The 12,323-nt window shown below is 39.0% G+C and overlaps 2 protein-coding genes across 3 annotated transcripts in view; one reads left to right on the top strand and one right to left on the bottom strand.

Moving 5' to 3' along the window:
• slc1a2a (solute carrier family 1 member 2a) overlaps positions 1-8,782 on the top strand; it is a 25,939-nt gene extending 17,157 nt beyond the window's left edge. For both annotated transcript variants that reach the window (XM_005930807.3, XM_005930808.3), the window contains exons 7-11: positions 1,053-1,286; positions 2,005-2,199; positions 2,637-2,771; positions 5,227-5,437; positions 6,345-8,782. In XM_005930807.3, coding sequence (XP_005930869.1) covers positions 1,053-1,286; positions 2,005-2,199; positions 2,637-2,771; positions 5,227-5,437; positions 6,345-6,416 — 847 coding nt within the window. In that variant the 3' untranslated portion in view covers positions 6,417-8,782. The remainder of the gene's footprint in view (positions 1-1,052; positions 1,287-2,004; positions 2,200-2,636; positions 2,772-5,226; positions 5,438-6,344) is intronic.
• LOC102295390 (mucin-5AC) lies at positions 8,746-12,323 on the bottom strand. Its single transcript, XM_005930809.3, has 5 exons — positions 12,126-12,323; positions 10,042-10,833; positions 9,886-9,948; positions 9,718-9,796; positions 8,746-9,628 (listed from the first exon to the last, which is right to left on the bottom strand). The coding sequence occupies exons 1-5, from the start codon at positions 12,196-12,198 to the stop codon at positions 9,451-9,453; spliced, it is 1,185 nt and encodes a 394-aa protein (XP_005930871.1). The 5' UTR covers positions 12,199-12,323; the 3' UTR covers positions 8,746-9,450.

Raw genomic sequence — 12,323 nt, 5'->3', positions numbered from 1 at the left:
GATGCCCCAGAGACAATCCAGCACATAACAGCAGGGTGCAAGATGCTAGCAGGCAAGGCATACATGGAACGCCATAACCAAGTGGCCGGCATAGTGTACAGGAACATCTGTGCCGAGTATAACCTGGAAGTCCCGAGGTCAAAATGGGAGATGCCCCCAAGGGTGGTGGAGAATGACCGAGCTAAGATCCTGTGGGACTTCCAGATACAGACGGACAAAATGGTGGTGGCTAACCAACCGGACATAGTGGTGGTAGACAAACAGAAGAAGACGGCCGTAGTGATCGATGTAGCGGTTCCGAATGACAGCAATATCAGGAAGAAGGAACACGAGAAGCTGGAGAAATACCAAGGGCTCAGAGAAGAGCTCGAGAGGATGTGGAGGGTGAAGGTAACGGTGGTCCCCGTGGTAATCGGAGCACTAGGTGCGGTGACTCCCAAGCTAGGCGAGTGGCTCCAGCAGATCCCAGGAATAACATCGGAGATCTCTGTCCAGAAGAGCGCAGTCCTGGGAACAGCTAAGATACTGCGCAGGACCCTCAAGCTCCCAGGCCTCTGGTAGAGGACCCGAGCTTGAAGGATAAACCGCCCGCAGGGGCGTGCTGGGTGTTTTATATATATATATATATATATATATATATATATATATATATATATGTGTTGTGTGTGTTGACAGCATGAAGAACTTGTTTTAGATCTAAAGCTGAATGCTATATATCAAAGGAGCTTGCAAAGAAAAGCGTCTGGACTTCTTAAGTGCTTGAAGACGTTTCACCTCTCATCCGAGAAGCTTCTTCAGTTCTAAGGTCAAATGGTGGAGAGTCCCAGATATCTGCACAGACTCTCCACCATTTGACCTTAGAACTGAAGAAGCTTCTCGGATGAGAGGTGAAACGTCTTCAAGTAACTTAAAGAAGTCCAGACGCTTTTCTTTGCAAGCTCCTTTGACTACAATGACCTGGATGACTGAGAACCTTCACAGACAGGAATGCTATATACTATATTTTCCTGTGCCTGACATATTTGTAACCAAAATACACACTCTGTCTTCAGGTATTCCCCTGTTGGTATTGCTTGCCTCATCTGTGGAAAAATCATCTCTATTGCTGACTTGGAGGTGGTTGCAAGACAACTGGGAATGTACATGGTTACTGTGATAGTGGGCCTTATCATCCATGGAGGAATTTTTCTTCCACTGATATATTTTATAATAGTAAAAGAAGACCCCTACAAGTTCTTCATGGGAATATTCCAGGCTTGGGTCACGGCACTGGGAACAGCGTCCAGGTATGGGGAATTTTGCATCTGTTTGTATTGAACATTGTAGAATTCAGACTCCTTGACCCTCAGAGGACCACAGTATCCCTGTCTAGAAATCAGGCTTTGTTTTTCAATGTGGTATATTCTTTTATAAATACTTTTATAAATACTCCATCACAGATGCTAAATAATCAGGGCAACCGTTTTTTTGGAGTGATAACTATGGAATTAGCTTGCTAGCAACACTTTCTCACTTTGCCTCCACATGGAATATCTCCATGTTTTATTAATGGCACCAGATACACGCTTCCCTCTACAGAGGTGAGCTCAGCTTTTTCCCAGTTCCTTCCAGCTCACCATTCCACAACCTTAGAAGAAAGAAGCCAAGCAAGTTTGGAGTCACAGCTGTGGTTATTTCTATGATATTCTGTCTTAAATTCAAACAAGTTAAAGTTTTTGATTGTTTTCAAAAGTAAAACGCCTGAAAGACCTTATATGAATCAAATTACCTTAGTTTGGAGTAAATTATTTTCATTTTGAATGGAAGAATGGTGCAATTAAATTTAAAAATCAATGGAATATAAAGAGTGATTCAGGCAAATTAATTCTCAACAGACAGTCTATAATTTGTTGCAGAGTTCTTTATTCCTACACGTTTTTAGTGCCAAATTGGGTGCACAATTTCCAAGCTGAATCTCATTCTCATGTCATATTAACAAGCTTCGTCTTGTTTTATTTGCCACAGTGCTGGTACCTTGCCTGTTACGTTCAGATGCTTAGAGGAAAACCTGGGCATTGACAAGAGAGTGACACGCTTTGTCCTCCCGGTGGGAGCTACAATCAATATGGATGGCACAGCACTTTATGAGGCTGTTGCTGCCATCTTCATCGCTCAGATGAATGGCATCAGCCTCGACTGGGGCCAGATTGTTACCGTAAGGTAAGCCTACAGTCCTCCTATCCATAGGACACAAGGAGTCCCTCTGTTCTTTGATTAGTATAAAAGCATTGTCAGTCATGCTGTAGCCTACACAGTCACCATTTCTCAACCCAAACTGGGGAGACAGGGGAGAACGTCCACACTCTTGTAAAAGCTTGTCCTATGGACATGGTGTCCAAATTACTAAAACACATTATTTCTTTTATTGCATTATCCCCCTTCACTTTACAGGAAAAGTCATTGTGTAGAATAAGGTTGTGGTTTAAATTTACTTAGACAGTGTACACTCTTACAGTTCCCAGTTTCAATACTTAGTTATCAAAATACTTTTGTCATCATAAAACCTTTTGTAGAGATAGTATAGGGTGTTAGCTGTGTACAGATAGTAAGGATGTGTGTGTATTAAAACCTTACACTTGAAAATTTCTCCTATTTAGCATGACAGCTACCTTGGCCAGTGTTGGAGCAGCTAGTATCCCGAGTGCTGGACTTGTGACCATGCTTCTGATCCTAACAGCAGTAGGGCTGCCCACTCAGGACATCAGCCTCCTGGTTGCTGTCGACTGGCTTCTGTGAGCGCCACATCAACACTGCTATCATGACAAAAGCATGCAGACATATTCTAAAACCATTCAATGTTTTTACTTTTTAAATTTTATATAAGCAGTTTTAGATGTTACAATAATAAGGACAAATCCTTCCCGCTATATATTATCACGTGTAGTGAAATAAGTAATCTTTCTTTTTGTAAATTTCCCGAGCATATATGCTAAAGTAATCATTTTATTTGTATGTACACATTTTTGCTAATATTAAAAGAGTAGAGTGCCTGTTTTACTGGCCTCTAACATGTGTAATCACTGTTATAACTGAGGTTGTTATGGTTTTAAGTTCTTTAATGAAAAACCATTTAATTGAGTCACACAGTGAAATATTTGTATTGTTTCAGAAAACACATAGCCACAGTAAACCACAGTAAATGTCTAAAGTTCTAGCACCTACACATTTGCTCCATGAAAAAGTATTTTCCCCTTTCCTTAGATCTTTTTTATTTGTTTGTTTGTTTGTTTGTTTGTTTGTTTGTTTGTTTGTTTGTTTGTTTGTTTGTTTGTTTGTTTGTTTGTTTGTTTGTTTGTTTGTTTTGGGGGGATTTGTCACACTTCAGCATTTCAAATCTTTAACAAATTTAAACAAAGATAACTGGAGTAAAAGTGTAGTTTTAAAATGATCTTTCATTTATTAAGAAGAAAAAAGCTATCCAAATCTACCTACCTACCTAAACCTAATAACTGGCTTTGCCACCCTTGACAGCAAGAGTCTTTCACATTGCCTTGGAGGAATTTTGGCCCTCTCTTCCCTGTAGAATTATTTTAATTCAGCTATAGTGGATGGTTTTTGAGCATAAACCGCCTGTTTAAGATCATTTCAAAGCATCTAAATGCATCTAAAGAGTCCAGACTTTGACTAGGCCACTCCAGAGCCTTCATTTTGCATTCAGAGGTTGTTTTCTTTCTTTTTTTTAGCTATTCAGAGGTGCTGCTCAAGGTAGCTTGAGCTTCAGGGCATGAACTGATGGACCATACGTTCTCCTCCTGTTTTTTTCTGGTAGAGAGCAGAATTCATGGTTCAGTTATGACATGTTGTCCAGGTCCTGAAGCAACAAAGCTGCCCCAGGCCATCAAACCACCTCCACCACCATGTTTAACTGTTGGTATGATGCTCTCGTTATGAAATGCTGTGTTAGTTTTATATCAGATGCAATGGGATTCAAAGCTTCCAAAGACTTTCATCTCATCAGTCCACAGAATATTTTCTCTTAAGTCTTCATCAAGATGATTTTTATGTTGTCTTTGGTCAGCAGGCGTTTTTCGCCTTGGAACTCTCCCATGTATGGCATTTTTGCCTTTTTCTCACTGTTGCAACTTGAACTATGTCCTTAACTGAGGCATATGAAGACTGTAGTCCTTTAGCTGTTGCTCTGGGTTCTTTTATGACCTCCTGAGAGAGTGGTTGATGCACTCTTGGGGTAATTATGGTCAGCCCGCCACTCCTGGGAAGCTTCAGCACTGTTCCAAGTCTTCTCCATTTGTGGATAATGACTCTGACTGTGGTTTACTGAAGTCCCAAAGCCTTAGAGATGGCTTTGGAACTCTTGATAGGCGTCAGTGACTTTGTTTCTAAGTTGCTTCTTTATATCATGGCTTTTATTTATGAGCTTTCTTGATTTATCAGGAGTGGCAGGAATGAGGCCTCGGTTTGACTAGTGAAACTGAACCCTGCTTTACCAAAAATGTGGTTAATCACATTTAATTCATGATTTAGCAAGGGGAATTGTTATGTTTTCATAGAGGCCAAATTAGGTTTAGGTTTAGCTTTTTTCCCTTGATAAAATGAATCATCATTTAAAACTCCCTAAAAACAAAATAAAGTGATTTTATGTAAGAAATGGAGTATTTTAAGAATCTTGGAGTATTGTTCACAAGTGGTGGAGAGAGGAGCAGAAAATTGACAAACTAATTGGTGCTGCTGTAACAGTCCATTGTTGTGAAGCGAGAGCTGAGCATAAAAGCAAAACTATTGATTTATCATTTGCTCTACGTCCCAACTTTCACCTGTGGTCACAAGCTCTGGATTGTCACAAACACTGAGATCACAAATACAAGTAAGGAAATGAGCTTTCTATGAAGGCTGGCTGGTTCAGTCATTCAGGAGGGGCTCGGAGTAGAGCTGCTACTCCTCGAGAATGAGCCAGCTGAGGTGATTTGAGCTGACAAGGATACCTCCTGGGCATCTCCTGGGTGAGGACCGAGTGAGGCACCAGGGTAGACCCAGGCCTGTATATGCCTCGGTGTTCCCCCAGATGAACTGAAGGAGGTAGCTGGGGAGAGGGAGATATGAGTGTCACTGCTTAGATTGCTGTCCCCACAACCTGGCCCCAAATAAGCAGTAGACAATTGATGGATGCATGCATGGATGGTGTTTTTATTCATCTAGTGCTTTTTTCTTTTTGTTTTTTTTAACACGTAGGGATCGTTTCCGTACCTCTGTTAATGTGGTTGGGGACTCCTATGGAGCAGGCATCGTGTACCACCTTTCCAAAGACGAGCTTGACTCCTTTGACGCCCAGCAGGTCCGGATGGACGACTTTGAGATGGCAAAGACACAATCGTTCTTTGAAAATAACACCAACCAGAATATGTACGCTCACCACAACTCAGTGTTGATAGACGACTGCAAGGTACATTTCACGTTAACGGACATAGAGACCTGTATGTAGCGCATCCTTCCCAGCTGTGTGTTTGTCTTTCTTTTTGTGTCTGTTACTCTTTTCTCTGTGGCTTCCTATGTTGGCGTATTGGTGTCTGTGTGAATAGTAAAAGTCATTCTTGACTGAAAAATGTCATCTTTAAAGTGGTGAAAAGCTAAATAAATATTTTTTTTATATTTATTTATTCACCTGTTGATCATATGAAAAAGCAGTTTTTGTGATACCAGGTTTATCAAAATTTGTTCACTTCTACATCATACATTGTTCTTATTGTTTATAAAAACTGAATCAGTTTATTTTAAAGGCTCAACACTAATCTAATTCATTGTCTCGTACATGTGGCATATTTTTCTGTTTTATTTCATTTGCTTACTTAATTGGACATGTATTTATGGTAGCCCTGACCAAATTATTAGTTCTTACATTTTTAACCATATTTTCAAAGTGATTTTAGCCAGTGGTATACATAAAGACTGCTGTTTTTTCCATATCATCATCAATCATCCAAAGTGATGCATTCATTTAAGAAATGCCTGTTTCATGCCTCCTGTCTATACTGTAGCTAGAGTTCTAAACAAACAACAGGAAAAAAAATTATTCACGTTCATTGCCTGTATAGTGATGAATATCATTATTGTAATTTGGTTGGGGAGAGAATCCATTAAATACATGGCCAACTCTGGAAAAATGACTTAATGTACTTGTCTATCACTGCATGACAACGTGTTTTTGTCTGTCGGGGACTAACTAAACTCAGCCCCAAGGTCAATGGCCAACATGTAATGAAGCAATGGTTTCTCTGCTCCCAACCACTGACAGTCTGTCAGTAACAGTGCCTTGGTCACAACAGTTAGTTGTTCTTGATAATTGCTTACAGGTCACCATGGGCAAAAATGGCAACACTGCAGAATTCTCTCTTGTTGAGGAAGACCCATGGAAATGCGGGTAAAGCAGATTCAGATGCCGCTGCACCTTACATGAGTATTACTTTTACCTTCTGCCGACACAACTGCAAAAATACAAGCAACGACAAAAAACAATCATATTAAGAAGAAGACATAAAAGAAAAGAAAAGAAAGCATTAAGGGGAGGTTAACAGGAGTCGGACAGATTTTGAAAATACCTTTATCCATCTGGGTAACTGAATGGATCAAATCTTCACCCTAGATCAGATCTTGTGTTTGTATAACTTCTGCACAAACTGTAATAAACTTCCATGCACTTGTAGAGACAACATTCAGTTGACAACACTCAGGGCCTTACTTGGTGCTGCTGCAAGCTACCTGTCCTGTCAACGCAAACAAATTCTTCTACTCTGTGCAACATGTCATGTTTCTTTTGTACCAAACCATTTTCTTTGTAGCTTAAAGGAGGGTGTGTGACTGATGGCCTTGCTGCTTAACTTATATACGAGGAGCATGTGATATAAAAGGCATCAGAATCTGATAGATTTTATTGCTGAATTGTTGATACCATCAGCGGTTTCACAATTTGTAAGCTTATGGCAAAGAAAAGAAAAGAAACCAAAGCAAAGAGTGTCTTGTTGTTGAATTGCAGAGAAAGGTCATGGCAGTTAAACCTTGAATCACCTTTGACTGTTCAGCTCATGGGATTATTCCCTGATGTCACACACAAGGTCAGAGCTGATAAGTGAAGATTAGGATTTAAAAACAGAGAGTGTGGCCTCTAAATGTAGCAACACAAAGTACAGAATGTGTTGCTGAGAGTAAAGCTCAAATAGATTACATAAAGGGTGTCCTCCCAGTTATTTATCCATATGTTTGTTTCTTTGTTTTTTGTATGTATGTCCTTAATGTATGGATAACTGAGTTTCTGTTAATAATCAAAAGTCTGCTGTGTCCTAGAAATCATGTGTGTACGAGTGTGTTTCTGACAGAGAGTGGGGGAGATTAACGAAAAGAAAAGGAACAAAAAACTGGAGGTTTAATGAGAAGAAGTGGGGATGTCTCTCAAACTCTCAACAGACCAGTGCATTGTCCAGTGTTTTATTTCAAACTGTTTATTTCTTTACTATATGACAACCTTGCCTTGATGATGTCACCTGCAGAGTGCAGTTAGTATGATCATGATCACTGAAGCATTTCTGGATGAAAGCTAGTATGGATTGTCGCGCTAGAATAGAAAAGAGTAACAGAAGTTTTGTGAGTGAGGATGGCTGGGCCTTCTTCACAAGGTTTTGTAGCATCTACAAAACAGATTTAGATAGAAATAACAAGTTTGTAATTACACCTACAGTTAATTAGCTATGGTCACGTCTGTTTAGCAAGTGCACACTAAATTCTGCCTCCAGCACTCGCATAAATCTGACGCTGTAACAACAAGGTCATTGGATGTTGGCTCAGTATGTACATGTTTGTGAGTTTCACTCTGGTGTTCAAAACTAGATGAAACTGGATTATTCATTTCTTTTTCATATAAGCAGAAGCTTATATAAATATATATATATATATAAATAAAAGTGCCTGCTTGCACTTTGTGTATATACTCTCTTTAGGTAAAAAGTGTACAAATCAAATGTATAGACTTGATATTTTTGTCATCATAATGGTTTTTGCTATTTAAAAAATTTATATAATGACCATAATGATATACAACTTTGCAGTTATGCTAGAACAATGCTAATTTATTTATTTAACGGGCCATTAGTTATCTCAATAGGTTGTGACCTTAGGGTTATTCATTAACAAAGAATCCATTACATGTGTTTGTTTTTAAGAAAGATTGCAAATTGTTTTCTGGGAAAAAAGTCCACTATTTGTCAGTGTGGGTACAAATTGTTACTGACCCACTGCATATTTGGTTGCTTAAGGGTTCTGAGCAAGCTTATGGGGGTTTTTCAGTATGTGAGAATATGGGTATCTCTAAAGGGAAAGACTGCAGTAAGCCAGTCATTTGTCACTGATTTTCTTTATGCTTCTCCATTTCTTTAATTTATTATTGGTCATTGTTTTAGTTGATGATATGTTATTAGTCAACTGGCCTACCATAGCAAGTGTTTTCTATAAAGATGTAAGACTTGTACCATCTTTAGATGATTAAACTCCTATTTTGTATCTTTGTTTGGGATTCTGTACACATGTCTGTCTGAGAATGCATTAAATATTTTCTTGTGTCTGACATTCATCATCATGCTAAGCTCTGACTGGCTAAATGGAAGTAAGAGTGAAGAGATTTGTGCTTCACCATCACATCACAAGAGCAAAAATATTCGTCTGAAAAATGGACCGAAAGTGTATAAATGTTTCAATGCATGTGTGTAAAGATTATTGTAAGCAAATAAATGTTTATTGATGAGCTACCATTGTGATTATTCCTCATAGGAGGCAGGATGCAGTACAGCATATGAATGTTCAGTAAGTGCATGTTACCACTGCTGAAGTGCTGTGCAGGCTCTCAAGAGGAACTAGACTCAGTGACCTGAGTACCATTCAGTACTCCAAGATTCCACAAAAAAACAACAACAGAGCAGCTTAATATAAGTTACAGTCCACAACACAGTCTTCAATAAGATTATTACAGAAAATAGCTTTGTAACAAATGACACTTTTAACAAAAAAAAAAAAAAGGCCAGCTGGAAAAAAGGAAACCACATGAATTACAAAGAAAAACTGGGAAAAAACACTGTAGACAGTTTAGCTCCATTTGAAATAAATGACATTACCACACTTTACCTGACCAACACATAATTTAAAAATTAAAAAAGAAAGAAAAAAAAACGTAATAATGCAATAAATAGACTAATCAAAATTTACTGCAGCTATAAAGGTGTCATCAAAGTTTTTCAAAGTCAGTGGGGAAAAAAAGAAAAGACATATTGTTGTCATTCAGACAGGAATCAGAGGTGTGAGTGGCCACAAATCCCCTTTTGCTCTGCAGTTTGGACAATTTTGTTCCTCTTTTAAATTATTGTGCTTGAAACACAGTCTCACGGTTCTGTTTTTCAGAGGGTTTGTTTCTGGATCTCAGTATGAGGGACCATTTTCTGGAACATCTTCCAGGGGAATGACAGTGTACTCCCCTGAATGTCCATTCTCCTTGGGTTTCTCATTAGGCAGGAAAGTCTCCATCTCTCGCTCCCTCTTCTGGTTCGAGAGGTTATTTGAAGCCACTGTCAGATTTGCCTGGTTTGGTCCATTCCACCTGCAACATAAAAAACATTAATTAAAATTCTGTGCTTTGAGAAGATCTACTCAGATATGTTGTTCGTTTCTCTGACATATGAGTCTTACTTGTGTCTGGTTGCGATGGCAACACAGAGTATTACAAGTGCTGCAACACCAACGATAAAGCCAAGGATGATGATCCAATCTGGTCATATGGGAGAGGTGTGTTATAAAGGTGGAATGAGTGTTATTCATGTATTAATTGTGCAGAAGTGTGGTTTTTGTTTGACTCACCAGGTGTAACGTGTCCTTTGTGTGTCGTTTCAGTGTTTGTCATCTGCGTCTGTGTCTGTGGTGCTAATTGCACATAAAAATAGAATTGTAAACCCCTACATATACACCATAACAATTTAACATACAGGTACTTATTGTTAATTACAAAATATTTACCTTTAAAATTGTTCTCCCGATGCAGAAAATTTTGATTTTGTTTTGATAGTATTGATGATACAGTGCTAGTTTCTACACTCGAGCCAGATGTCATAGTGGTGCTTTTAGAAACCAGTTCAGACCCTGAACCAGAATCCGGGTTTGTTGTGACGTCACTGGTAGAGACAGTAGGATCAGTAGTTTGCGAGAGGACATTGTTGTTTGAAGTGTTGATTGACTGGTCTTCACTTGTCACTGATGTTGTGGTGGTATGGCTAAAGAGGGAAGGTGAGGTATATTCTGAACCTCTCCCCTTTAACATGTAATGCTCTGTGAAGTCCGACGTCGGAGCATGCGTTGCTGTTGTGGTATCAAGTGCGATGGGTATTGTTGATTCGACAGCACTCCTCTCAAACATGTAACTGTCTGTGGAGTTAGAAGTCGGCGCATTTGTGGCATTCGTTGTTGTGGTATTGAGTGTGAAGGCGATCAGTGATTCGTCACTGTTCTCTCCTAAACCACTGCCATCATTCACGGCACTCTCTATGAATCCAGAGCTCTGAGCATTTGAAATATTCAGCGTTGTGGTTTCATGCGGTGAGATGGACGTTGTTAAGATGTCACTGATCTTTCCAGCAGCACTTCCTTCGGTCATATCTTCAGAGTTGTAAACCGGTGTCTGTGATGCTTGAACTGTGGCACTTATTTTGGGTGTTTCAGTTGTAAGCGTAGGTGATGGACCAACAATGAACCCCTCCGTCATGGCATCCTCAAGAAAGCCTGCATCAGGGTTGGCAGGGTTCTGGGTCACAGCTAGGACAAAGAAAAAGGAAAAAATCCATGTATCATCTTAAGTGTTTACCTACTGGCTCTGACATGAGTAGGGAGGAAAGTTACCAAGCTTTGTTAAACACAAAAGGACCACACAGAGCTTATGTTGCTTCAGCCCAAAGTCTTGTGTTAGCTTGTTATGTGACCCGCTTTGATAAGGTGTGGTGAGAGACAGTAATAATTAACCTAGGTGACTATTCGTGTATTAGTGTGTTAACAAAAGAGAGACAGCTCCATCAAAGCATCAGTTTTAATACCACGCCAAATAAACCAGGCCAACATAACTGCTTTCTGTCTTTCAAAAAGTATTAAGCCATTGTTAGGATTTTGTGTCACAAAGGAAGGAAGTCACATATCTTCTGGTAAACCATTATAATTACTGGTGAATAGAAAACATTTAAATTTTTATTTAATTGCTTCTTTCCTCAAATATTTCTATTTTAAGATACTTTATAAGTTAATTCATTCTTATATTTACCTGACATCTACAACTACTTGGTATTTTTCAAGTAGACCTTACATTAGCAGTATCTTGGAGCATGAATTGAGTTGTTAGCAGTTCTACTACCAAAGGTCCCCCTTAACCTTGTAGCCCATATTTAAAATGCTTTATGTTGTTAAATGCCTCTTATACACTGATGGAATAGTGTAAGTAAACCAATGAAACTATGTATAGTTTAGATTTATACAGAAAGAAAGGAAGGATGAATGAAAGAAAGCGGCTCAGCTCAAATCACACATCTCCACTCTACATTTCTGCCCAGTCACATTCAGCTCTGGTGTTCCCTATGAGATTACATGTGTAACAGCTCTTCGCTGATCTTTGGTTTCAAGACAAATTCATTAATGCACCTCCTGGAACAGAACATTTCACAAAGACTTCTGTGTGTAATTGAGCTCTGCCAATGAGACCTGTGCACTAACAATGAAATGTGACTCGTTAAGGAAGTGCCATACTTCAAATATAAAGAGAAATTTAGGTAGTAGCAGGAGAGTGCTGACTCACGGGGTAAAGAGAAAGGCTCGACAGGAAGTGGTGAACTTTCAGTTGATATAAAGGAATTACTTTGTCTGAGACAGAACACCCTTTGCTCCTAAATCTTGCGATGGAATCTTTTTTATACAGCATCATTCATCATCAATTAATAAATAGCTTTGTTGTGGTTGTTTTTACAGTTTAACTGTCAAAGACAAATCCACATTGAAATAAAAAAGCTGAAAATTCTGCTAAAAACAATTTACTACAATACTTATTAAAAAAAAAGACCACTTACTATTAACAGGTGTTGAATGAACAGCAGAAAGGAGTCCCAGAAGAACTCCCAAAAGAAGATTCCTCATCTTCATAATAGAGAAAGGTGCTAAAATCAAGGATTGGAAGTAACTAAGAGCCAGCTGGAACTATATTGCACAGTGAACTGATACTTTGAGCCAGATAAATCATGCCTTTGCCTTTTTATACAGCAGCAGGT

This window comes from Haplochromis burtoni, unplaced genomic scaffold (genome assembly GCF_018398535.1).
Source record: "Haplochromis burtoni strain Fernald_Lab_line unplaced genomic scaffold, NCSU_Asbu1 Contig_135, whole genome shotgun sequence".
In the NCBI taxonomy this organism is placed as follows: Eukaryota; Metazoa; Chordata; class Actinopteri; order Cichliformes; family Cichlidae; genus Haplochromis; species Haplochromis burtoni.
The sequence above is the reverse complement of the archived record's forward strand: the minus strand, read 5'-3'. Positions and strand labels throughout refer to the sequence as shown.

What these genes read in the sequence shown, in the direction of transcription:
- LOC102295390 (XM_005930809.3), bottom strand. Translation starts at nt 12,198, where the DNA reads ATGAAGATGAGGAATCTTCTTTTGGGAGTTCTTCTGGGACTCCTTTCT. An exon ending in TCATTCAACACCTGTTAATA is followed by an intron (nt 10,834 to 12,125) that starts GTAAGTGGTCTT and finishes TCTTTGTCCTAG; the next exon opens with CTGTGACCCAGAACCCTGCC. An exon ending in GCCATCGCAACCAGACACAA is followed by an intron (nt 9,629 to 9,717) that starts GTAAGACTCATA and finishes TTTATGTTGCAG; the next exon opens with GTGGAATGGACCAAACCAGG.